This window comes from Hoplias malabaricus, chromosome Y (assembly GCF_029633855.1).
Source record: "Hoplias malabaricus isolate fHopMal1 chromosome Y, fHopMal1.hap1, whole genome shotgun sequence".
Classification (NCBI taxonomy): Eukaryota; Metazoa; Chordata; class Actinopteri; order Characiformes; family Erythrinidae; genus Hoplias; species Hoplias malabaricus.
The window spans coordinates 11,859,773-11,887,467 of NC_089820.1; the positions used below are offsets into that span (position 1 = coordinate 11,859,773).

A 27,695-nucleotide genomic window follows, 5' to 3' on the forward strand; every position below is an offset into this window, starting at 1 on the left:
TCCCGAACCTTAAGCAAGATATTTCACTGCAGTGTTTTTACTAGATAAACAATATTTTGCAGTGTTCCGGGCTTGTACACCGCTGATAAAGGACTTTTATTTTGACATCGTCTACATTCCAATATACATGCAAACGTACTACAACACTTCACTGTTTAAGCTTTCTGAAGATAGATATTTAGCTAATTGTGAGACTGTTACTAATGTTGTTTAATATACCTATCGTTATTTTTGAAGTGTTAATGTATATAAAATTATATAATATATATAAAATTAGTAAAATATTCGAATAATTCATACAAGCCTTCAGTTTACATTGAAATAATTATATTAAATTAAAACAAATGATAAGCTAAAAAAAATATTTAAAGCATCTTAACAAGCTACATTTTTGTTCTGACCAAACCTCTCAGAATCCTACACCGTATATAAATCTATAGTCAACGGAGTGTAGTGAGCAAGTGTGAAATGCGCAGATGGGAACAGAGCCTTTGACAGCGGAAACTAGCTGTTTCCAAACAGCGTGCATCTCATTCAGAATTGTTTACGGTGTTTTAGACTTAATTTAGAGGAGTATGAACTGTGTGCGGACTCTGTGCGTTTTTCACAGGATTCACAAACGTGTCCGGCACATACAAAATGTCGCCGTTAGTTTTTGTTTTGCTGCAGGAAACTCTGTAATCTGTACGACTACACCACCGCGTTTAACTCGAGTTGAGTCAAAGAGGAGAGCGAGGTTCACTGTGGGTTTGAGACGGAGTTTGAGTTTGTCTCCTTCAGAGAGAAGGTGCTGGAGATGTGGCTCTGTGTCTGACCTCTTCTTCTGTTCGGGGTGTGGAGTTATTCAGCCTCCGGAGGAGAGAGCCACTTACTTTCAGATTTTAAATTGGTGAGACATTCATTCAGAAGTCCCTCACAGAGTCGGTTTTAGCTACAGTTCACCTCCCATCACGCGCAAACGTGCTCCAAAAGCTCTGTGCTTTAAGAGTATGTTTAGTCTGCTCAGTGTTGATACAGACCTCTTCAAATGTAAAGAGGCATCCGTATTAGGGTTAAGGTCATCATGCAGTCAAAATAGGATCTTGTTGATTTTGCTGATTTATGTCATAGTTCATAAAAAAACAAATATAAAAGTCACCGTACCATTTAAAAATGCAAAATGCTAACTTCTTTGTAATCTGTACTCAGTCGATTATTTTTTCGTCTTGTAAAACACCTTATAATATTCTTAAGTAGGTGAAAATGGATCATTTCGATTGTGTTTAAGTGATTCTGGGGAGAGGCATTCAAGCTGCCAGTGAGAAATTGGAAATGGCGATTAAATGATTATTCATAGAGCTGAGTTTAATGAATGGAGGCGAACATCTAAATCACTTTTAAAGGCATTAGGGAATGTATATTTAAGAGCTACTTAATAAGTAATTTTGTTAAACAGAGTTATTGATCAATTTGCATTATTTTTAATGTACACTACTTTTTTTAAGTGTATATTTACACAAAAATAAAATAAAATTGTACACAAAGAAGACAATGAGAAATTTACATTGAGGCCAATTACATTAAGGTAATTTATGCAAACCCATAAGAATACTTCACAGAGAAAGACTCAGACATACTTAACACAAATCAGTCTTCAAGACACAGTATTGACACACCCTGCTCTATACTAAAAGGTGGAGAGAGGAGGAGGAGTGGAGATGATTAATAGAATTGTCAGTTTTTGGTAAACAATGGTACTGCATTTAAAGGGTGTTTTTTTTTTTTATTACTGCACCTTAAGTCATAAAGCATCTCAGAGTAGAACTGCTGACCTAGGATCCATTTCTCTTCAAAATGACATTGTATGTAAGAGCAGGAGTCTGATCTTAAAGCAGCACTAAATCTTGAGGAAAATTGGCTTTGACCCTGAAGTACCTGCCTTAAAACGGAAAAAATGGAATGGCAACTTGGCGCAGACACCAGTATAAGATACTATTCGTTCTGCCGTATCTGACACTGGTGATGCATAAACATTTCTAACACAAAGAACCTGAATGTACATGGATTGTCATTGTGAAATAATACATTTATTTTTATAGGATTACAAACGCAGTAAAATGAATAGTATTCTGATCTACTGCTCAAGTAGATAATGAAAAACTGAGACGGCCAATCAACTCATTTTGTAAATGTGGTATCCTAATAGGATATCATGACCCTGAATTTAAGAATCTCTAATGTAGTGGGAATTGATGTGCTTTCGTTCTCTGCCAGTATTTGATTTCAAAGTGCAATCAGTTTATTCATCAGCTGAGGAAACATTAAATGTAGGAGAATCAGTGTTATGAAATGGAGGGTCCAAGGTCAAGAACTTGTTTAATATTTATGCTACATTTTTAGTTTGTTAATGTGTTGCACTTAGGGACTTTTGTCATTTTTATGAATATAATTATTTATGCAGGTTGTAATCTTGCAATTGTTTTGCATTTCTTTTCTAGTGATCAGATATTTGCTTTGGATATTCAGAAGCTGCAGAGAAGATACTTAGAACTGCAGAGATCTCTGCATCCAGACAACTTCAGCCGCAAATCATCGGTACCAGAATTTTCAAAAGGATAATGCAAATAATATAGCCTGCATTGCATTATAGGAACTGATTCCCCATATTCATAAAAATACAGAACAACAGTGAGCTCTACTGGTAGCTGGAGGATCTACAGCTTAGTCATTCAGCTTTCACGCACATCATTTATTTAAGGGGAAATCAACATTTTTCACTTTCATGTTCAACCGCTCATGACAAAATCATACACATTTGTTTGATATGAAATCCTCATTCTAGGTAAGTAGAGTCATATAAATATATAATCACTGTTTTACCATTACGTACACTGCTAAAAAAATAAAAATAAAGGGAACACTTAAACAACACAATGTTTCTCCAAGTCAATCACACTTCTGTGAAATCAACTTGTCCAGTTAGGAAGCAACACTGATTGTGAATCAATTTCACCTGCTGTTGCACAAATGGAACAGACAACAGGTAGAAATGAGAGGCAATGAGCAAGACAACCCCTATAAAGGAGTGGTTCTGCAGGTGGTGACCAGTTCTCTGTTCTCATCTTTTCTGGCTGATGTTTTGGTCACTTTTGCATTTTGTCAGTGCTCTCACCACTAGAGAAAGCGTGAGGCGGTGTCTACAACCCACAGAAGTTGCTCAGGTAGTGCAACTCATCCAGGATGGCACACCAATGTGAGCTGTGTCAAGAAGGTTTGCTGCGTCTGTCAGCACAGTTTTCAGAGCATGAAGGAGATAGCAGGAAACAGGCCAGTACACCAGGAGGCCATAGGAGGGCAACAACCCAGCAGCAGGACCGCTACCTCCTCCTTTGTGCAAGGAGGAACAGAGCCCTGCAAAATGACCTCCAGCAGGCCATTAATATCCATGTTTCTGCGCAAACTGTCAGAACCAGACTCAGTGAGGGTGGTATGAGGGCCAAACATCCACAAGTGGGGCTTGTGCTCACAGCCCAGCACTGTGTAGGGCGATTGGCATTTGCCAGAGAACACCAAGATTGGCGGATTTGCCGTTGGCGCCCTGTGCTCTTCACGGATGAGAGCAGGTTCACACTGAGCACATGTGACAGACATGACAGAGTCTGGAGACGAAATGGAGAACGTTCTGCTGCCTGCAGCATCCTCTAGCATGAGCGGTTTGGCAGTGGGTAAGTAATGGTTTGGGGAGGCATTTCTTTGGAGAGCTGCATTTTGTACACCTGTGGCAATGGGACTAAATAAAACTAGTCCATGTGCTAGCCAGAGGTGCCCTGACTGCCATTAGGTACCAGGATGAGATCCTCAGACCCATTGTGAGACCATGCTGGTGCGGTGGGCCCTGGGTTCCTTCTGATGCATGACAATGCTAGGCCTCATGTGGCTGAAGTGTGTCAGCAATTCCTGCAGGATGAAGGCATTGAAGCTATGGAAGCCAAGCCCCTTCCACAGACATGAATCCAATCGAGCACATCTGGGACATCATGTCTCGTTCCATCCACCAACGCCACGTTGCACCACAGACTGTCCAGGAGCTGACTGAAGCTATAATCCAGGTCTGAGAGAAGATCCCCCAGGAGAACATCCGCTGCCTCATCAGGAGCATGCCCAGGTGTGGTAGGGTGGTCATGCAGCACTTGGAGGCCACACACACTACTGAGCCTCATTTTAACTTGTCTTGAGGAATTTCCACTGAAATTGGATCAGCCTGTAATTTGATTTTCCACTTTTATTTTGAGTATGACTCCCAATTCGGACCTCTGTGAGATAATGTTTGATTTACGCTGATCATTTTGTTCTCAGGCGGCACGGTGGCGCAGCAGGTAGTGTCGCAGTCACACAGCTCCTGGAGGTTGTGGGTTCGATTACCGCTCCGGGTGACTGTCTGTGAGGAGTTGGTGTGTTCTCCCCGTGTCCGTGTGGGTTTCCTCCGGGTGCTCCGGTTTCCTCCCACGGTTCCAAAAACACACGTTGGTAGGTGGATTGGTGACTCCAAAGTGTCCGTAGGTGTGAGTGTGTGAGTGAATGTGTGTGTGTGTGTGTGTCTGTGTTGCCTTGTGAAGGACTGGCGCCCCCTTCCAGGGTGTATTCCCCGCCTTGCGCCCAATGATTCCAGGTAGGCTCTGGACCCACCGTGACCCTGAATTGGATAAGCGGTTACAGATAATGAATGAATGAATGATTTTGTTCTCAACGTATTTCATTATGTAATGAATAACAATTTTCAAGTGGAATATTTCATTCACTGAGATCTAGGATGTTATTTTAGTGTTCCCTTTATTTTTATGAGCAATGTCTATTTAGCTCAGACATTGTGGTTTAGTCAGTTTCTCTACAGTAAACTATTTCACTCCAGTTCACTCTGAATTACTTTACACCACAGTCATTAATTTATGCAGAAATACTTGTCATTGTTAATTAAGCAAACTTGCTTAGTAATATAGTTTGCAGCAAGACATTATTTGCAGGAATGTAACAGGCCCTTCGGTCAATGTTTAAAAACTGAGTAAAAGAGCCACAAGATGCATATATCAGCTTTCTTGTAATCTTTTTAAATTTTGAAAATGCCACAGCTGAGACTAATAAACCATCTCAGTCTTCCTTAATTCTGCAGATAGATCTATGCTCTTGAGTTTTTTAATACAACACGTGATGGATGTTAGCAGATGTTATTTGAGGATACCTCATCATCCCATGTTTCTTCTGAATTTAGGGGTCTTGATAGGAGCGTTGTATTTTGTACCCCTTTTGTGTTCTCTTGGCATTAAGAATGATGACCTTGGATCTGTGTGTAGCTGTTCCAGAGCATCTAGTCTTTTTGTCAGTGCTTTCCTATAAAGATTATAAAAGCTGTGGGCACACAGAACATCTGAGTCTACAGTGGGTGTACAGTAAATTAGCCGAATTTGTTAATTAAAAGATATTTCTACAGACATTAGTACAGAGTATACAGGTACATCTCTATAAATTAGAATATCTGTCTTTAACCACTTCTTCAGTTCAGGGTCGTGGTTGGTCCAAAGCCTACCCAGCATCACTGGGTGCAAGGCAGGAACACACCCTGGAGGGGGCGCCAGTCCTTCACAGGGCGACACACAATCACACATTCACTCTCACACTCACAGACACGTTTTGAGTCGCAAATTCATCTACCAATGTGTGTTTTTTTTTTTTTGTGCTGTGGGAGAAAACCGGAGCAGCCGGAGAAAACCTACGCTGACACTGGGAGAACACACCAAACTCCTCACAGACAGTAACCCAGAGTGGGACTTGAACCCACAACCTCCAGGTCCCTGGAGCTGTGTAACTGCAACACTTCCTGCTGTGCCACCGTGCCGTCCAAAAGTTAATTTATTTCAGTAATTCAATTCAAAAAGTGAAACTCATATATAGGTTCATTACAGAGTGATATATTTCAAGTGTTTATTTTGTTTAATGTTGATGATTATGGCTTACAGTCAGTGAAAACCCAGAAGTTATTTTCTCAGAAAATTAGAATAATCAATAAAAAAATTGTCCCTTAGTCAGGTTCAGAAGGCTACACAATCATGGGGAAGACTTCTGGCCTGACAGATGTCCAGAAGGCAGTCATTGACAAACTGTATCCAAGAATGTTAATGGAAAGTTGAATGGAAGGAAAAAGTGTGTTAGAAAAAGTTGCACAAGAAACAGGGATGAACAAGAAAAGGCCATTAAAAAAAATTTGGGGAAGATTCACAAGGAGTGGACTGCTGCTGGAGTCAGTGCTTCGAGAGCCATCAAACACAGACGTATCCACGACACGGGCCACAACTGTTGCATTCCTGTCAAGCCACTCATGACCCAGAGACAACGGCAAAAGTGTGGAACAAGGAGAAAAAGGACTGGGCTGTTTCTCAGTGGTCCAAAGTCTTGTTATGTAATGAAAGTAAATGTTGCATTTAATTTGAAAACTAAGGTCCCAGAGTCTGGAAGAAGACTGGAGAGGCACACAATCTGCTTGAGGTCTAGTGTGAAGTTTCCACAAACAGTGATAGTTTGTGAAGTCATGCCATCTGCTGGTTTTGGTCCACTGTGTTATATCACGTCCAAAGTCAGCACAGCCGTCTACCAGGACATTTTAGAGCACTTCATGCTTCCCTCTGCTAACAAGCTTTATGGAGATGTGGATTTCATTTTCCAGCAGGACTTAGCACCTGTCCACACTGCCAAAAGTACTAATACCTGGTTTATTACCACAATATCACTTTGTTTGATTGGACAGCAAACTCATAGAGAATCTATGGGGTATTGTCAAGAGGAATATGAGAGACACCAGACCCAACAATGCAGATGAGCTGAAGGCTGTGTTCAAGGCAACTTCGGCTTCAATAACACATCAGCAGTGCCCCAGATCACCTCCATGCCACGCTGCATTGATGCAGTAATTTAGTCTTTATATAATATTAATTTTTTCTGAGGTAATGACTTCTGGGTTTTCACTGGCTGTCATAATCATCAACATTAAAAGAAATAAACACTTGAAATAGATCACTCTGTTTGTAATGAATCTATATAATATGAGTTTCACTTTTTGAATGGACTTTTTGATGATACTCTAATTTATTGAGATGCACTTGTATGTGGTATTTAGAAGTCATGAAACAGCAAAAAGTACATTTTTGGGTATGTATAGCACAGCAGAAACTAACCATTTAAACACAAAAATACCCATATAAACATTTTAAATGGTTCTTTGAGTTGTCATAATTTTTACATTCTATATATTATATAGATTCTTTATTACAGAACCATTACAGAAAAAATGTAACATGTATCAAAGGCCTGAGTCAGACAGACAAATCTCTAGAACAATTTTTGTCCCCACTGTCTCTGTTGACACAAACAAGTGATTTAAACTGTGATCCACAATGCAGAATCTGATTATGCTGCTTTGTGCAGATGCAGGAAGTGCAGAGCAGCAGATCTTTGGTAAAACGGTTGCAATCTTCACATTAGATTTGGGTGTGTGGCCTGTGAGTTTGATGGGATCTCTCTGACAGCAATGCCCCTCGTGCCTTAGTGGGCAGCTATTGATTCTCTGGGGTTTGACATGCCTGACAGCGGAAAATGTTCCTCTGCTGCTATTCATTCTCTGCCGTTTTCCTCCTGTTATTCTTCCTGACACTACGCTCCCTCCTCGCCCCCTCAGAGAGCTAACTAACATTCAGTCTCTGCCATTACCCAAACACACAGACCCCTGAGAAAGATAAAAAAAAAAAATCCAATTATCAACATTGCCAAGGATTCGTGAATCAGAAAAGCAGCTGCATGCCATAGGGATTGTTTTGAAACAAAGAAGTGACAGTGTGGTGTGATATTTGGAAATGACTAGCTGTAGGCATATCATATTTTCAGGTGTTAAAATATAAGAATTTTTTCTTATGCACTATATGGACAAAAGTATTGGGACACACATCCTCACTCTAATCATTGAATTTGGTAGTTTTATTTAGTCCCGTTGACACAGGTGTACAAAATCAAGTACCTAGCTATGCAAAAATGGGTCATTCTAAAATGCTCACTGACTTTCACTGTAGTAGAAGTAAATTTGTGAAATTTCTTCCCTTTTTATATGCCTTTTTCAGTTGTGAGTGGTATTATGGAAAAGTGGTAGTATTTAGGAACCACAGCAACTCGACCAAGAAATGGCAGACCATGTAAAAAAAGTGTGGGGTTGCTACTTGCTGAGGCACACATTGTGTAATTATCACCAATGATCTCTGGCTTTAACATCAGCACAGAAAGTGTGTGCCAGGCACTTCATAATAAGATGAAGGTAGTGCTATTGAGCTGTTTTTCAGGGGTTCGGTAGGCCCCTTAGTAAAGGGAAATCTTAATAATTCAGCATGCCGTAACATTTTGGACAATAGTATACTTTTAGGTTTGTCGGAATAGTTTGTGGAACGCCCTTGTCTGTTCCAGCACGACTAGGCCCTAGTGCACAAAGCGAGATCTGTAAAGGCCTGATTGGGTTAGTTTGTTGTCGAAGAACTTCACTGGCCCTCACAGAGCCTTGACCTTAACCCCAACAAACGCCTTTGGCATGAATCAGAACAGAGATTGCAAGCCAGGCCCTCTTATCCATCATCAGTGTCTGACCTCATAAATGTTCCTCTGGATGAATGGGCAAAAACTCCCACAGACCCAATGAGATATCATAAAACCTTTTGTAGGTGTAATGTGTATGTGTCTCTATACTTTTGTGCATATACTTTATTTCCTGTTGTCATTCTGTGATTTTCTCTTATGTCAACTATTTTTAAGTGGCTGCCTGTTGCTGCAATGAGAAATAGTCCATTAATTTGCATGGGTTTGTGATCCTTCATTTCAGACAGAACAAGGATATTCTGAAAAGCAGTCTGCACTGGTAAACAAAGCCTTCAGGACGCTACAGAAACCACTCACGCGTGCTGTCTACATGGTAAGAAAAACCTGCAGAATTTTAATGTCTAGGCTAATTAGGGTTGAATTGATTTTCATCATACTGTGAGGCCAAGACAAATTGAGAACAAAATTTATTCAAATTGTGTCCAGTTAACATGTGTTAGGCGTGCTGATTTATGCAGCACTAAGTGAGAGACTCCCTTAAAGGAATGGTTTGGCAGAAAATCTAATTTACACAGTTTCCCCTCCACCCCAATGCATTCCATCAGCCAAAACATGTTTGATAGCCATAGTTGGCTTCCGAAAACAGAAGCTACATGGTTAATGTAATGGAAGCAATGTGAGCTTATAGGCCGTCAATTAGCATTATGCTCAACTGCATGACTAAATCATCAGGCACTTGCATAAAACTCAAATGGACAAAAACTTTGGGCAAATTCAGTTTTTTATTATGCATTGTACTTTGGTCCATTTTTATAGACAGTGTAATGATTTCTGGATGCTATTTACCGTATGCTAATAATTAATTTTAGCATAAGAAATGTACTGTTTATTTCCTTAAATGTTGCTGTTTACAGACAGGTGATAAAATGTGCTTGGGCCAAACTCTGTGCCTAATCTCTAATATGATTTTAAATTTTTAGTTACTCTAGACTCTATTCATCATGCACTTCACTTCAGTTACACATTTCCCCTTCGTTGGCGTTCTGAGGAAGGTGCCCAGAGACAGCGGCTGCTAAACACAGACAAGCAACATAGAGCAGTTATAAGACAGCATTTTTTTGCTGAAGAACTTGTTGAAGAATCGCTTTTACCTTGGTATTGCACACTGCCATCCGTCTTCCCATTTGTGCTTTTAGGACAGTGGACAGTGAGAGCTGCTCCAGAGACTTTTTTTTAACTTGTTTTTTCAGTGAAGGAATGTTTTGACAGACGTTTTCACATTTTAGCATGATGCCCAGAGAGAGCTGCTGGTAAATACAGACAAGTACAATGCAGCAGTTTTGCCGATTTCACACCAGAAGCAGCACCGCGTGCAAGGAGCATTAGGACCATTTCGCAGCACTTGTTATTTCACACCAGACACTGTGTCTTGAGGTGAAAGCGGTTTCTGTTTTCCCTGCATTTTCCCATGATAATACCATTTACTTAAGTCTTTATTATCTGTATATTGCTTAAACCCATAGTTCCTAATTAAAATAAAAAAAATATTTTTATACAATTCAGAAGAGGTTTCCTCTCAACTTGCTAGCTCTCAAGTCTGTTTGTGTGCTCAAAACTCGTATAAGGTTTTTACGAAGCCCCAGTGTCTGTAAATGAAGAGAGAAAAAAAACAGGCTAGGTCTGGTTTGTTAGTTTTTCTTTCTCTCTCTCTGCCCATGGTTGAGGCATCCAGAGTTGAATTAGTCAACAGACAGAAATCCAAACATTGAAAAGCATGAACTGAAATGAGGATTGCTCTATTCCAGCTCCATATGTGGGTAATATAGACTTATATTTAAGTTGGAAATGTCTCCAAATTTGGGAGACGGCTAACTGCATTACTGAAAGTGCTACAAAACTAAACAACTCATGTTACAAATGAGTTTCTGTGGTAATTGAAACAGTGAATAAAACCTACAGAAAAGATACACTTCAGCCACATACAAACAACTGTTGTGTATTTTCCCTCAAACATACCTTTCGACCTTAAAAGATGCAGAGCTTAGAGCTGTTTCCTCACAATCATAGATGTTCCCTTTAAATGTACTTTGTTGTCTAAATTTGAGCATAGCTTTTAGTTTGAAAATGATCCGACAATATAAACCTGACTTGCTGCCACATCAGACTGTACATACAGCAAAATTGCCATGCATGGTATGCGTCAAAAATAGAACCAACTTGTATTTTTGCACTTCACGTGTGCGGTCAGTGTGAAACACTTAAACATGGGGAGAGCCATCATTCCCACAAGGTGGGACTACACTTGGCAAGACTACATGCTTGGCAAGTGTAGTTATGAAAACAAAAACACAGAGAACACATACCCACACACAGGGTGTGTGACTTCATTTCTTACTCTGGATGCTTTTACCCCACTCTATCTCTACATAGAAATGTCTTGTTTGTTGGATATAGCACCTTTTTAAGTATGCATTTGTCTTCTCACTGTCCAGTTGAGAAATCCTTGATAATGAAGCTACTGTCTTCCATACCCAAATAATAAAGCATATTAAAAAAGAAATTTTACCTTTTCTTATTGCTGTTGTCATCCAAACTGCGTGACAGCTAGGGTCAACATTTTTAAACATAAGCTCCACTGGCCATACAGGAGCACTTTGTCTCTACAATTACTGACTGTAGTCCACCTGATGCTCTGCATAATTTGTTTAGCTCCTTTCACCCTCCTTCTGTGATAAAGGCTACAACCAGACAACCACAGAGCATGTTTGATTTGAGTGAGGGATCATGCTCCGTGCAGCAGTGACATGACCACTGAAGAACAGGGTGAAAGCGGGTACACAAATTATGCAGAGCATCAGGTGGATTAATTGTAGAACCTCAAAGTGCTCCTGTATGGTCAGTGGTGCTGAGAGAATGGACAGTATATGTAGAAACAAGGAGGTGGTCATAATATAATGGATGGTCCTTCTGTATTAGGGGTGGAAAATAATTTGACATCAATTTATATTGCAATATAAAATGTTTCACTAAGGAGCAGCACAATGACACAGCAAGTAGTTTCGCAGGAGGTTGTGGGTTTAAGTCCCGCTGTCTGGTGACTGTCTGTGAGAAATTTGGTGTGTTCTCCCTGTGTCCATGTGGGTTTCCTCCGGGTGCTCCAGTTTCCACCCACAGTCCAAAAACACATGTTGGTAGGTTGTTTGGCGACTCAAAAGTGTCCATAGGTGTGAGTGAATGTGTGATTGTGTGTCACCATGTGAAGGACTGCTGATTTCTCCAGGGTGTGTTCCTGCCTTGTGCCCAGTGAATCCGTGTAGGCTTTGGACCCACCGCGAACCTGAACTGGATAAGCGGTTACAGACAATGAATAAATGTTTCATTACCTATATGATTTTTAAACACATTTTCAGTATTTCAATATACAATTTTTGCAGCATCATCACTGACTGACGTTCATTACAGGGCACAGCCGTCAGTTCAAGGCATTCATATTATATATATATAAGTTTATTTAAAAATATGAATATTGATAATGCCAAGAAGTTTATGTTTGATGGTGATGTTCTCTTTGATTTTGGCAGTTTTTCAGTGGATTTTTTCTGTTATTATCAATATTGGATATATTTCAACCGAAAGTAAGAAATATATTGTGATATAAATGTTGGCCATATCGTCCAGCCCTAGTCTGTATGTTTTATTAACTCAAATTTCTAGACTGCTCATCTCCCAATAACTCTTCCGTGTCACCTGTGTGATTAACCCCAGCTACAGCTGTGTGGAGTCGAGCTGGAGGAGGGAGCTGATGCTACGGCTGACCCTAGCTTCCTCCTGGAAATCATGGATGTCAATGAGAAGCTAGCGGAGAGTCAGAGCACAGAGGAGGTGAATGCTATCGGCCAGGCTGTGCAAGGTGAGTAGAAAAACAACAAAACAAAACAGAAACTACTACCCTACCTGTATAAGAGCTGGTGAATATTGCTTCACCCACATTTCACCGAAAGACCATATTTATTTGACTCCTTATGAGCTGAAACCCATTCTATAGAAATGCTCAAGGCTACATTTTTATTATGCTTTCAGTTTCTGTTTTTCTTTGCATTTATTTTTTGAGCCAGTGAGTTATGAAATTTCACAGGTTGTGCTCCTTTTTTAAGACATTTTGGTACTTTCATTTTCATTTATTTAAGCATGGACCGATATCCTGCTGTAAATACTCATGGTTCTTTCTTTCTTCCTGCAGAGACATTGAAAGACTTGACTGAACAGATGAATACATTGCTGAACAAAGGTATCTCCCTCTTCCTCTCCGTTCTCCTCAAATATGACACTGGCACACACTGCCAAAGTCGCTGTTAAGTGTAAGAGGAAGTGAAAAAGAAGGTTTCCCACAGTTCCTTGACTCAGCGAAGGTAAAAATGGTTGCTATTTTTTCATGACATTCTTTTGACCCTATTTTCTTTCACATGTAGAAGACCTACAGTCAGCCAAAGAGATCCTGGCCCGAATGAAATATTTCACCAATGTGGAGGAGAAGGTAAAAGACAAACTGACAAAGAACTTGTGAGGGGGTGGAGAAAGACACTTTTCCAACATTTTCCCCAATACTTATAACTGTATTTCAGTACAATTATGTACTTTTAAACTTGAACATGTTGTAAATTAAAGAGTATTTTAAATATATTTATTTTTTCCTATTAAATAAATAATCTAATTGTAGGGAAATAAAGCACTTAATTCCATTTTATTTAACACACACTTCATTTAACAATCATGTGCTAATTCTTTCGGTGCATTTACTTTCAACACAATGTTCATCACCTCCATGTTTATTATGTTCAACAAATGTTCTACTTGGTGTGAAGAGAAGGTTAAATAAATATTTGAAAATTTTCAATAAAAAAAAATGTATTGTTAAATTTACTGATACTCTTTAGACCAAAGATAATTTAAAAACCTGAAAGGTTTGAGTGCTGATTATTATTTGGCATGTTGTGTGGTATGAGACCTAAATGGAAACACAAAAACAAATCATCATAGCTGGGACTAGGTCTGGGTGAAATGGACAAAAATGTACTAATGGTAAACTTTTCGATATTGATCTATATCAATAAGTACTGCAATGATTTTGTAACATTGTCTCAGTTTTAAAAGAAAATCCTTCTTAACACTGTAGAGGGAATACATCAAATGTTTTAGACATGAAGATTTTATTATATTGTTATTTAAAATATTAATATTCATAATATATGCACACCATAGGCAGATTACTCAAATCCACAAGCAAAGATTTCACTAGAGCTATATCTATTTTGATTGTTCCTCCCCAATACTGAAAAACTGATGCACTGAAAATCTGTAACATTATCATTTTTGATGGCATAAATGGTGTCACCTGTTTCCCGAATACCTTTCTAAAACAGAAATTTCCACAGCTCAGTTTCAGACTCCGCTCCAAAGACTTAAAAATTCTGCATTTAACCATGTCTAATGTCACAAGCAGTGCCATTTCGGGACTATTTCTTTCTCACTAGCTGTGAATAATCAGATATCGTGTTAAAGCTGTCTGTCAAGGAAGTGTATAATCATATTTATGTCTGTGTTTTTGTTAACAATCACTCCAATGGGCTGAGCCTTGCTAGTTACAAACACTTTAATTATATTGTTTAGTTTGTAGTTCAGTATGGTGGCCTCTTTGTAATGTCAGATGTAAGTTTATAATAGTTCATAAGCACTAATTTAGCTTGGAGACAGCTCTAGACAGATTACTCCACTGCTGACAAACATCAGTTATCCACACTCTTAATTCACCATGAATTAGTATGCAGTATTATATTCCTTCCCTTGGTCAGGGTACTGCATGTTGTGTTCACTGCTCAGCAGGGGAGCTGATCAGTTTTTTGTCCACAGTTTCCTCATGCTTTGGTCTGTCCCAGATGCAACAGAATGTTATATATGATTAGCTGTTTCTGTTTCACTTGAAGCACGGTCATTTATTAAGGAATCTGATTGGCTGATTAAGCTTGGGATGTGGTTATAAAGCCAAATTTTGCATTAAAAATATTACCCCTCCAAACAGTTTGCATTTAATGCAGTTAAGTGAAACTACTGAATGTTTTTAATCAAACATTTGTCTTAATGTTATTAGTGAGGTGTCTATCCCTGTACAAATGCGTGAGAACTCTGTGTTCACTGAAGGTTTAAATGAAAATGTAAGGAATAATATTATTTTAAAAAATAATATAAAATAAAAGTATTTGATTAAATATGTACCCCAGAAAGATACAGATCATCCAAAAGATTGCTCTTCTATAATAAAAAGCTACAGTTACAATTTTTTTTCCATACCTGGTGCTAATTCTTTAATTCTCACTAATATATAGACCTTGGTATTTTTCCTAGTCTCATTCTGCCAATAGCACTGTCATAAATATTCAAGTTATATTTGTTTCTTCTAAGACATTTATGCAATTTTCTATATGTTTTGTATTGCACAATGACAAAACATGATTTATTAAAACATTATGTTATGGTCATAAGAACCGGAGGCCTGTTTTATGAATCAGTCTTTTAATCATACCAGGTAACTTCTTGTGTATTTTGGGACTTTATTTGTGTATGGTGGGTCTTAAATCTACCTGGGATAGTTGGGTATGGGAAGCCATTCAGGAAATGGCACATACATTGGTTTTAAACTGTTGGTTTGTATATATCAGTTTGTGGGTATATATCGGATTATCAGTTTATACATTGCATATATATATATATATATATATATATATATATATATATATATATAAAATTATCAGTACGTACATTGGTTTGTGTGTGTATATATTGGTTTGTTGGTGTGTGTGTGTGTGTGTATATATATATATATATATATATAGGTTTGTTGGTATATATTGGTTTGTGGGTATATACATTGGTTTGTATATATCGGTTTGTGGGTATTATTATTGGGTTTTGCGCTGCATGGTAGAAATTTGCCGCTCAGTGCTGTCCAGCGAGTAGGCTGTTTTGATTGTGCTGCATGGTTTTAATGAACCTCAGTTTGGACAAACTTTTGACATATTCCAAATAAAACCCGAGCTCTGCAATTATAAATAATAAATAAAGGTCATAATAAAGATAATAAAGCTCAGGCTAGCCGATTGGATTATTTTCTACAACAGTACGTTGTACCTGATTCGCAGATTCAGATTCAGATTCAGTGAACGAAAGGGACTCTTTGATGTGCACATAATGCTGCGCACATTGTTTTTAACACTTCATTGACAAATGAATAGCGCTAAATACAGAAAGTAACGAACTGTTTACCTTCACAACACACAAAACAAGCCAAAAGACTTTGCTCAATCAATTTACTCGGTTTTATTTGGAGTGTGTCAAAAGTTTGTCCAAACTGAGATTCATTACAACCGTGGGGCACCATCAAAACAGGTTACTTGCTGGACAGCACTGAGCGGCAAATTTCTGCCATGCAGCGCAGAACCCAATATATATGCCCACAAACCGATACATACAAACCAATATATATACACACACAAACCAGTATATATGCTACAAAACCAATGTATGTACTGATATATATACACACACACTCACAAACCAATATATACAGTGCCTTGCGAAAGTATTTGGCCCCCTTGAACTTTTCAAACTTTTGCCACATTTCAGGCTTCAAGCATAAAGATATAACATTTAAATTTTTTGCGAAGAATCAACAACAAGTGGGACACAAACGTGAAGTGGAATGAAATTTATTGGATAAGTCCAACTTTTTTAACAAACAAAAAACTGAAAACTGGGGTGTGCAGTGTTATTCGGCCCCCTTGCGTTAATACTTTGTAGCGCCACCATTTGCTGCAGTTACAGCTGCAAGTCATTTGGGGTATGTCTCTATCAGTTTTGCACACCGAGAGACTGAAATTCTTGCCCATTCTTCCTTGCAAAACAGCTCGAGCTCAGTAAGGGTGGATGGAGAGCGTTTGTGAACAGCAGTCTTCAGCTCTTTCCACAGATTCTCGATTGGATTCAGGTCTGGACTTTGACTTGGCCATTCCCACACCTGAATACGTTTATTTGTAAACCATTCCATTGTAGATTTGGCTTTATGTTTTGGATCATTGTCTTGTTGGAAGATAAATCTCCGTCCCAGTCTCAGGTCTCTTGCAGACTCCAACAGGTTTTCTTCCAGAATGGTCCTGTATTTGGCCCCATCCATCTTCCAATCAATTTTGACCATCTTCCCTGTCTCTACTGATGAAAAGCAGGCCCAAACCATGATGCTACCACCACCATGTTTGACAGTGGGGATGGTGTGTTCAGGGTGATGAGTTGTGTTGCTTTTACGCCAAACATATCGTGTTGTATTGTGGCCAAACAGTTTGATTCTGGTTTCATCTGACCAGAGCACATTCTTCCACATGTTTGGTGTGTCCCAGTGGCTTGTGGCAAACTTTAAACGAGTCTTTTTATGGATATCTTTGAGAAATGGCTTTCTTCTTGCCACTCTTCCATAAAGGCCAGATTTGTGCAGTGTACGACTGATTGTTGTCCTATGGACAGACTCTCCCACCTCAGCTGTAGATCTCTGCAGTTCATCCAGAGTGATCATGGGCCTCTTGGCTGCATCTCTGATCAGTCTTCTCCTTATTCGAGATGAAAGTTTAGAAGGGCGGCCGGGTCTTGGTAGATTTGCAGTGGTCTGATACTCCTTCTATTTCAATATGATTGTTTGCACAGTGCTCCTTGGGATGTTTAAAGCTTGGGAAATCTTTTGGTATCCAAATTCGGCTTTAAACTTCTACACAACAGTATCTCGGACCTGCCTGGTGTGTTCCTTGGTCTTCAAGATGCTCTCTGCGCTTTGAACAGAACCCTGAGAATATCACAGAGCAGGTGCATTTATACAGAGACTTGATTACACACAGGTGGATTATATTTATCTTCATCAGTCATTTGGGACACCATTGGATGATTCAGAGATCCTAACTGAACTTCTGGAGTGAGTTTGCTGCACTGAAAGTAAAGGGGCAGAATAACACTGCACGCACCACTTTTCAGTTTTTTATTTGTTAAAAATGTATGACACATCCAATACATTTCATTCCACTTCACGATTGTGTCCCACTTGTTGATTTTTCACAAAAAATTAACATTTTATATCTTTATGTTTGAAATATTTGAAAAGGGGGCAGAATACTTTCGCAAGGCACTGTATGCATAAGGATGTACAATCTACCTACCAGCATGTGTTTTTGGACTGAGAGAGGAAACCGGAGCACCCAGAGGAAACCCATGTAGACACAGTGAGAACTCCAAACTATTAGATTTTTTTAACTCATTTATACATTTTATACGATGATTTAATGATGAATTGACCATGAGAAATGTCCCAAAATGTCTTAAAAATATCATGTACAATGTACACTGAAATCAGTTTATTCATAATTTTGTAGAATTGTGAGGTTTTATTATGACAAAATACTAAAAGCCTTCCTCATTAAAATGCTTCTTCCTGAAGAGTTTTGGATGTGATAGTTCTGGCTCCATCTGTTTGCACTGATTTCACTGTAATAAATGTGTGTTATTTCTCTGTAATGTGAACTGATTCATTAAGCTGTTATTGGAGAGAATGTGTGTGAGATTGTGTCATTACTCTGGAAGCACAGTTAAACATCACATTCTTATTAGATACAGCTTCAGCAAAAGCGTTTTATTGCACCACTTTGTACTGTCGCTCAGGGTGGAGAATAAACCACTTTATCTAATAATCCACTTACCCATTTAGGATTCATCAATGTGTGTGTATGTGTGTGTGTGCGTGCACAAATACACGTACAATAGAAAGAAGGAATGCATATATATGTGATTAGAGAGAACACTTTATTAGTATAAAGTGGGAAACTGAGGGGTTAAGAGCAATATAATTTATAACAGACAAAAGAATATAAGGAACACTGTAGATTAGAATAAAAAATTAAAAAACAGGAAAAATGCAAAAAAAAAAATCCCAAAACATTACATTTGCAGTTAAGAAATAAACTTTGCACAGACCCTTTCTGTGTATAGCCTAACGTTGGTATTAAATAAAATTGAGATAACTGGATTTGTACATGACAGTAACAATTGCTTTTATGTGAAAACCTCTTCAGGTCGTGGTATTTGGATGATGCTATTTTCTTGTTTTAATTTTTCGCAGTAATGTTAATGTTGACACAACTTGTATTGACACTGTCACAGCTTCATGGTTATGGGATTGTGGTTTTATACCCCCACTTAAGCCAACGTCTGAAGAGTTTGGGGTGTTTTCCTCTGTATGCATGGGTTTCCTCCAAGTGCTATGTTTTCCTTGTACTGTCCAGAAACATGCTGGTGGGTGGACTGGCTATACAGAAATGTCCATAGGTGTGAGTAGTGATGTGAGTGTGTGATGGTCTGTGATGGACTGACCCATCTTGGGGTCTGTTCTTGCCTGTGTCAAATGAGTTTGGGTTAGCTCCTGACTTAACGTGACTCTGAAAAGGATGAAGCAATAACAAAATTAACAAAAAAAAAAAAAAAAGAAAACAAATGAAAGCAGTGCCCGTTTCTTCATTCATGACTTGTAGAGAGCTAAGGTCAGATCCAGCTTAATATCTGTTTTGAAGCACCATGAAATACAGAAATCATGACTTGTGAATTTTGCACTTTACAAACACTGGTAAATGTACTAGATATGCAAATTTACTCAGGCTTCTTGTGCAAGGTTGAGGTTAATATGTGATTTGCAAAATGATGGTGGCATGACACTTAGCCAATCAAAATAAAGTTCTGACAGGACATCTCTTAAAAAAAAAAAAAAAAAAAAAATTTTGAAAAGGTGGCAGTCAATTTCTCCAGTTATTACAGTGAATTTTAGAAACATACAATTCAGAGACACACTTACAGGTTTTCTAATGCTGCTTTCATTTAATTCTTTAGTGGATTAATTTGTGTACATGCACCAAATAAATTAAATGCTTAAAAATACGTCAGATTATTGTGACATCTAATGCTTACTCAAATCAAGTTTTGTGTGTGTGTTTTTGCATGTGCACCTCTCCTCGCTTTTCAACTTCAACACAAATTGGCTGCTCTGAGTGCCCGTAGCCAATGTAAGATTTAAATGGCTGACACACTCCTAGAACCTTTGTTTGTTTTTCACTTGTAAAAAATAATTCTTTACAATTTATGCATCTTAGCTTCTGCTTTCTGTTGTATGGCAGGTTGAATGCTTGAGGGAGATTAACCTCAAGAATATGCTGTCAAATCAGTGGGTTGGAAAGCGGGAATCTTGAGACCAATTCTTTGGGGAATCACAAGACAAAATTATTAAGAACCACTGCCATAAAACACAGCAATAGCACTGCTTGATAATGTGACAGAGAGAGTAAGTGAGGCGTGAGGTCCCCAATGCATCATGTACAAACATTATCCACCTACCTCATGTCTCATTCACATGTAACAAAACACACAACAGCTACAGAATATTCACTCTGGTTTGCCCTCTGGCTTCATCCAGCCTCTTTTTTTTTCTTTTTTTTTTGGAAAGCTTTTTCCCTCTATCTTTCTTTTCTGCATCCCTCTCCTTCCAGTTGGCCCATGTGGAGTCTCCATGCATTCATGATACGTGTATGCTTTGAGTAGTATGATATAGCAGACAGGCAAGTTGGCTATCAGATCTGTTTTTTGGTCCAAATGAAGTGATTGAAAGTGAGTTTTTACAGTCTGTCCTTAATCTGTCCAAAGAAAGAAGGCAATAAGTAATAGAGAGAGAGAACGAAGGTGACACTGGGCTTACGCACAGTCACCCCACATATTCTTATATATTCTGTCACAGTCCTGCATGACTCTGCTCAAAGCATATATCAACAACATTGCTGCTTATGTAGCCACATGGTTAAGAATCAGTTCTGCATAAAACATCACGCAACGCTGTTCTTTCTGTACTGTATATGACTACATACAAAATACAGGTTTGAGATTCACATTTTTTAGCATTCATTTGTCCTGTATGCCTGCTGCTTTTTCTGTTGATACTCTACTCTCAACAGATTTAGAATGTGCCAAGGTGTAGGATTATCACAATTTGGAACCTACTCTTTTTCCCAGAGATACATTTTAGTGAATTTTACCATAAGCCCTGCAAACAAAACACACACTAAAAGCTTTTACTTAGAATATTCAGAAACAAATGTATTTACTCACGTTTTCTGTTTTGTCCTTTTTCTACACTCCTGACATAAGTGTGCATGTTGGAATTTTGGTTTTTGATATTGATCCAGAGGTGTCATACACAAGAGGAGGAAAAAAAAGATCCTTGAAGTGATGGAGGATGACCTTGTTCAGGCAACACCACAGACACTTGTGAATATGACCATTGTCACCGAGGGCATGGTGGTAATGGAAAGGTTTTCATGATGCTTTTTGGACTGTTCTAGGCACTGAACTAAAAATATCCAAAAGGAATAAAATGCACATTTGAGGCAGGTCAAACCATCTTGTTGGATTTGGAGAAAACTGCCCCCTGTCTACCTAGGTAGTATGTCACCTGTGTGTAAATTTTGCTGTTAGGTTTTCTGCCAGTAGCAAACTCTGTGGGCCAACCTTGAGCCCCTTGTGTTCATAGATCGTGCATGCATGTTAGTCCTGCCCTGTGGAAACTTTGGCCTTCCCCACATTTGTTTTCTCCCCAAGAAACAAGACAGTGACTGTCTACAAAGCTATGTGTATGCAAGATGGCAGACTGCAGTGCAAAACCTTCAGGAGAAAGTGTCCTTCCCAATATTCCTCTATCAAGAAAAAAAGCACTCTTCAGCAAATCTGCCTCTAACAAAGAGCAAGACAAGACAAAAATCAATACTGGACTGGCTTTTCTGACATGGAGAACACAAAACTGCGGAAAGCCTCCAACATGACTCTGAACTGAGTTTCTTCTACCCTTTTGCTTTGTATCTTGCTGGTGGCCTGGGAAATTGGACTGGGAATGCCTGCTTTCACTGATGCTTCTCTAGCTCTCTTCATCAGGTAAATGCCTGCTTCACTTTATGCTCTGGGCCGTGCTGGCGGAATAGGAAAGCCGACACAAGTCTGAAGTTAGCTTCTTATTCTGTAGCTTCTTATTCAGATTTCCTGTTCCACATTAAAACAGTGCTCCAATTTAAACATTTAGCATTTTTAATTCAGGGCGCTAACATTGTGATTGATTTACATGAGTTATTATTTACACTGTGTTAAAGTTTGAATAAGAATCTAACTTACCATTCACCTTAAATGGTACTCTAATTTTAATTTGTACCATTGCTCTGTGTTGTGGCTGAAGGGAAGGGTGTGGCTAAAGGGAGGGGTGTGGCTGAATATGGCATATTTATTTGCGTCTAGTTCTGTAGTGTGATCTCTGGTGGCTACATTTTTAGATAATTCATTTTTAAAGAAAAGGTATAATAACACAGGGTATAAACATTCCTTTGTCCCAGCTTTGGGGCATTTTGCAGGCATCAAATTCTAAATGTGTTAATGTAAATCACACCCAGTCTTCTGTCAACACACAATATTATGCAGTTAAATTAAGCCTAATTTAATCATTAGATTGTGTTTTGACTTTAATTTTAAAAACTGTCACTAAGAAGGGCTCAGATTTTTATACATTTTTCCAGCACAATCCTCGTATAGACACGACTGAGAGGGAGAGAGAGAGAGAGAGAGAGAGATACCTCAGTCAGACTGTAGAGGGAAGCATCTCACCTGAAAAGCTGACAGTGACTTTGGCTCATTGTCTATACAGAATATATTTTACACTTAGTCTTTATATGTATGACATTGAATCAGCTGTGATCACACACTGATTCTGTTGTTATTTTAATGAATTATGCCAAAATGCACTGAACCACCAATGCTTCCCACTTTTTATTAGGTTTGGATGACAGATATTCAATGAGGGCTGATATTCCAAATCAGACTATTTATTAACATAAGTGCTGGTTATAATTCCAAGTGGAAACTCTGAGTCAATATGGATGCAAACTGAATGCAAACAGAACGTGAAATGTTTCAACATGAAACATGCTTCATCATCATTGTACAGCAATACAACAAACTTTGACCTCTGCATTCACATCCCATCAGTGACAGTAAAACGATACATACCTATACACACTAGTGAATACAGGGAGGTGAACACACACGTACGCACCGAGAGTGGTGGGTGGTTAGAGGTTAGATTCCTTGCTCAAAGGCAATTTAGCCATGGATTTGATGGAGGAGACAGCACTCTTCCTTCTCTCTCTCTGCCCACATTTTTCCTGCCAATAACAAAGATTAAACAACTGGTGACATTTCAGTTCCAAGCTGTTTTTGTTATGTTACGGAATTGTACATAGCTATGTAATGGAAAAACAGTCACCAAACACCAATACATGACCAATATTTGTCCCAGATTGCAATCATGAACAGTTTTAAGTATGCGTGGATTTTGTGAGTATGTGATGCGCTATGATGGACTTGTGTCCTGTTCACCATGTGTCTGCCTTGTGCTCCAGCCTCATGCTCAGTGATTCCAGGTATGCTCCAGGTGCACAGTGACCCTGAACTACATAAAACATTTATTACAAATTAATGAATGAAAGAGTACATTTTTAAAAATTATTTACAGAAACATTACTGTGTAAAATGTTTGCTATATGGAGACATAGATTGAAAGGTATTGTGTTAATGATAACCCACTGAACAAGGTTTTTTGTCTCCTGTCTTTGGGTTATCTAATGATTAGTTTCAGCCAGACTCTCCACCCAGAAGTTGACAGAAAACCTGTTACCTTCTGTGCACTTATATGGCCACACTGTCAGGATTCTGCCAGTTACATTCTGATTGGCTGTCCGTAACTCTGTGTATATGTACTTCTATGTATTGTTTTGGTACTGGCTCTGGTATTGGTCCAACATAAAGACTACCTCCACACATCATACCAAAATAGCAGACTAGTGATTGGTCTTCTTGCATGTCAGTCAAATTTCTTTTCATGTGGTGGTAGGTGGTTATTGGCCATATTTAGTAGCGAAAGGTACCAGACACTCCCTAGAGCAGGGGTAATTAATTAAAATTCATTAAAGTCCAGTTAGAGAAAATGTACCTGCATTATGATCAGTGCCATATCCTGCATATTGAAGTAGCTTTGTAGTTACAGGAACATTTTATGTAGGAATTATTTATGGAATTTCAAATCAAATTACCCTTTCAATATATAACAAGATTTATAAATATTATAAATAACAAATAATCTCAATAATATATCATTTTCTCGGGCGGCACGGTGGCGCAGCAGGTAGCGTTGCAGTCACACAGCTCCAGGGGCCTGGAGGTTGTGGGTTCTAGTCCCACTCCCGGTGACTTTCTGTGAGGAGTTGGTGTGTTCTCCCTGTGTCTGCGTGGGTTTCCTCTCACAGTCCAAAAACACACGTTGGTAGGTGGATTGGCGACTCGAATGTGTCTGTGAAGGACTGGCGCCCCCTCCAGGGTGTATTCCTGCCTTGCGCCCAAAGATTCCAGGTAGCCTCTGGACCCACCGTGACCCTGAACTGGATAAGTGGTTATAGATAATGAATGAATGAATGAATATAATTTTCTCATTTCACGTAAAATTTACAAAAAAAATGCATATGTAAATAAAGTCACTAATGACTTTCAGTTGAATTTCAGTTGACTTACTTTTACATAACGCTTTACATAACCAGCGTTTTGATTGGTTCTTACTGCTGGAGGGCGGGACTTTATCTGTTAACAAGCTGATTGGCTTTTTATGCTGAAGGACGGGAATCCACGTTCAGCGTTATAAGAATTTAAATCCGTAATCGTTCCCCTATTTTTTAAGTTTCTGGTTTTACCTCACACAAAAATGCTGGCCTGAAAGTGTCCAACTGGACAGTGTCCTTTACTGGCCCCAGGACAGCAGTGTCAGGAGCCCTGCCCTGTGTGTGTCACTCATTTGAATCACAGCACTCATCATAATGCACAAATTTGATTGGCAGAGTAGCCTCACATGTGATATGCAGAAACGCATGTGATTAGTCTGCTAATTTCCTGGAGTGCTAAACCTGAACCATAATGACTAGAAGAGTCGCACCATTTAACAACGTGTTAAAAATTAAAAAGCTCCTATAGTTTATCAGTTACAGGTCCAGGAAAATGTATGAACTTCTACAATTTATTCTGAAAAATTATCTCTCTGTTTTATATCAGCCAGCAAAGAAGCACCAAATTAGAGGCTTTAGAGTGGAATACAATGACTACAAAATACAGTTAAATCATTAATAGTGGGTATTATGATGATTCCAACTGTAGGGCAGATAGAAAATTAACTGAAATTAAACATTTTTTGTTTCTCAAGTTAAATTTCAGTCCACAAAATGTGAAAGATTTTGCTTATTGGTTTGTGTTTTGGGCACATGTATGCTGTCAACCAGGTAGCAACGTGGTGCAGCAGGCAGTGTTTCTGTCACACAGCTCCAGGTTTTGTTGTCCTTTGGTGTGTTCTCCCTGTGTCTGCGTAGGTTTCCTCCCAAAGTCCAAAAACACACTTTGGTAAGTGGATTGGCAACTCAAAAGTGTCTGTAGGTGTGAGTGAGTGTGTTGTGATGGACTGGTGCCCCATCAAGTGTGTGTTCCTGCCTTGTGCCTAGTGATTCTGAGTAGATTCCCACCGCACACCTGAACTTGTAAGCCATTACAGACCACAAATGAATCAATGAATTAATGATTGCTGTCAACCACCATGATCATTCTCATCCAACCAATGTATAAACCAGCTTACAATTTTTTTTTCAGTATGGGCATTAACAGGCTTATTTATATCAAAGTTTACTAATATCAGTAGCTCTGGCATTATTGGTGTCCTGTTAATCAATAATTGATTCATATTTCCTCATGAAGTAATTTGTCAGGGTCGCGAGGCGGACTGACGGAGCGGACGCACACGCTAAAGCATCGATAAACTTTATTTTACAATAATAACAAAACAAAGAGACTTTAACAGAAAGAACAGAAATGGGGAGCCAAGCAGGCTAAACGGGACACGGGGAGCTAAACAGGGCAAAGGGGACAGACAGACTAAAGAACGAAACGACAACGTGGAAACCAATAACGGAGAAACTTAGAGACAGACAGACTTGATAACACGACTGACATGACAAAGTACAAAGAACGAATGACCAACAAACAGGAAGTGCAGGAAGGAGACTTAAATACAAAACACAGACGAGACGCACCTGAGACAGATAACAAGGGGGCAGGGTAACAAATGACACAGATGAGGAGGCGGTACAAAGGTGGGACTGGAACAACAACAAACATAGCCATGTGCTAAAAGAGCACATGGCCAGGGAAAACAGACATGACGAGACGAGGGTGTGACATAATTAAAAGTTTTTTTATATGTTTTATGGTTAGTATAAATTCTTGTGGCAGTAGCAGCTTTGTTTGTTTGAATGGGAGGGTTCAGATTTATTAGCAGAAGATCTAGGACAAATCACTGTTACTTTACAGCATATCAGAATTTAGTTTCAGGTAGAGAAGATGAGTAAATTTCTGCCTTCCCTGTAATTTTATGTCTCTGTTGTAAACTCTTGCAGTGTGGAGCTGATGGTTTGCTCTCTGTCAATGACCACCAAGTGCTTCTGAGCACTGTAAATGAAAACCCGCTGTGTCCCTCTTTGTCTTCTTTGGAAATGGCTTAAACATTCTTGTGACATGATCCTGGTTCTCCTTGAACAATACTGTACTTAATCCCACCCTCTTTCTTCAAACATTACGGTAGCCAAAAATGGACACATAGACTAATTAATAAGGTGAAAAAGGTTGACGAGCCCTTTATGTTCTCTAATTTTTATTAAGGATATTAAGTGAAATTACATGTTTTCAAGGAAACTGCTACACTTTAGTAACACCAATAGTTTTGCAATGAGCTATTGGATTTGAATGTGTTGGAGAAATTTTATGTAAGGATAATTAAGGTCTCATTTCGAGTGTAGACCTCTTGCAGAAGACCCTGAACTGGCTGTCCTCTTGTGCTGCCCTTTTTTTTCATTACATATTGTTTAATAACTAAGAAAAAACAAATATGATGCTGGATAAACATTGCCTATGCCCTTGTGCCCATGGCCAAGCATTTTGATATTCTGGCCATAAAAATAAAAAAAATCACCAGACAGGCTCTATTGTCATGCATTCCTGAAAATAAATCATTAATTAATTAAATAATGAGTTCTAACAAGTGATACCCATTACTCAAATCTAAATACATAAACAAGGTTTTAACAAGATTTTGCCAATAGTTAGCTAAGGAAACTTCCACAATTCTGAGCATTTTTACTTGCTTGCCTCGATGCCTGGTTTACTACTATAAGGCTTTACAGCCAGTGGCTGTGTGGAAATAATAATAATAAAAAAGCAAAATAAATGTTCAGGGCTGAAAATGAACAGCAAAAAAATGTGTGTGGTTTGAGAATGATTTTGAGATGGATGTGATGTTCTGTGGATGTTTTACACCATTCAACACTTAATCAGCACACATATACACACACACACATACTGGTGAGTAGCAAAATGCACAAAGCATCCTCTCAACCAGGAACAATCACCAAGGAAACCTCAGGAAACCTAAACAGACACAGAGAGTACAAGCACCAAGATGGGGCTTGAACTGAGAGGTGAATGCACCCCAACTGCATGGAAAGGCGTTTCTGTAACCTATTTACCTGGATCCGACACCGTTCTCAACGGCAGTTGTATAATTGAGTTCATCCGCTTATTAAAAGCAGGCTCTGATTAAAAGAAATCCACTCTCCCTAAACTGCGTGAACTGGAGAGTCAAACTCCTCATCAGAACCAATCAGAATCTCAATTTTTTTGTCGGGGCGGGACTTGTCCAAACAGGGGTTCTTCTCCCAGTGAGTTCAGATACATTGAGAATGGATGCAGCTTATTAATCCGCTAAAAGCACTTACTGAGAGGTGTTTATATACTTATTCACACGTGTTTCACTGTTTGGACTTTACCAAACGTCAGTCAGTGTTGTTTTT

General features: G+C 38.8%; 1 protein-coding gene across 1 annotated transcript; it reads left to right on the forward strand.

The window, feature by feature from the left end:
• The first annotated feature begins 480 nt into the window (after positions 1 to 480).
• LOC136679241 (iron-sulfur cluster co-chaperone protein HscB-like) lies at positions 481 to 13,488 on the forward strand. The gene is made up of 6 exons (XM_066657665.1): positions 481 to 889; positions 2,478 to 2,574; positions 8,885 to 8,974; positions 12,367 to 12,511; positions 12,842 to 12,889; positions 13,071 to 13,488. The coding sequence occupies exons 1-6, from the start codon at positions 576 to 578 to the stop codon at positions 13,163 to 13,165; spliced, it is 789 nt and encodes a 262-aa protein (XP_066513762.1). The 5' UTR covers positions 481 to 575; the 3' UTR covers positions 13,166 to 13,488.
• The last annotated feature ends 14,207 nt before the right edge of the window (positions 13,489 to 27,695 follow it).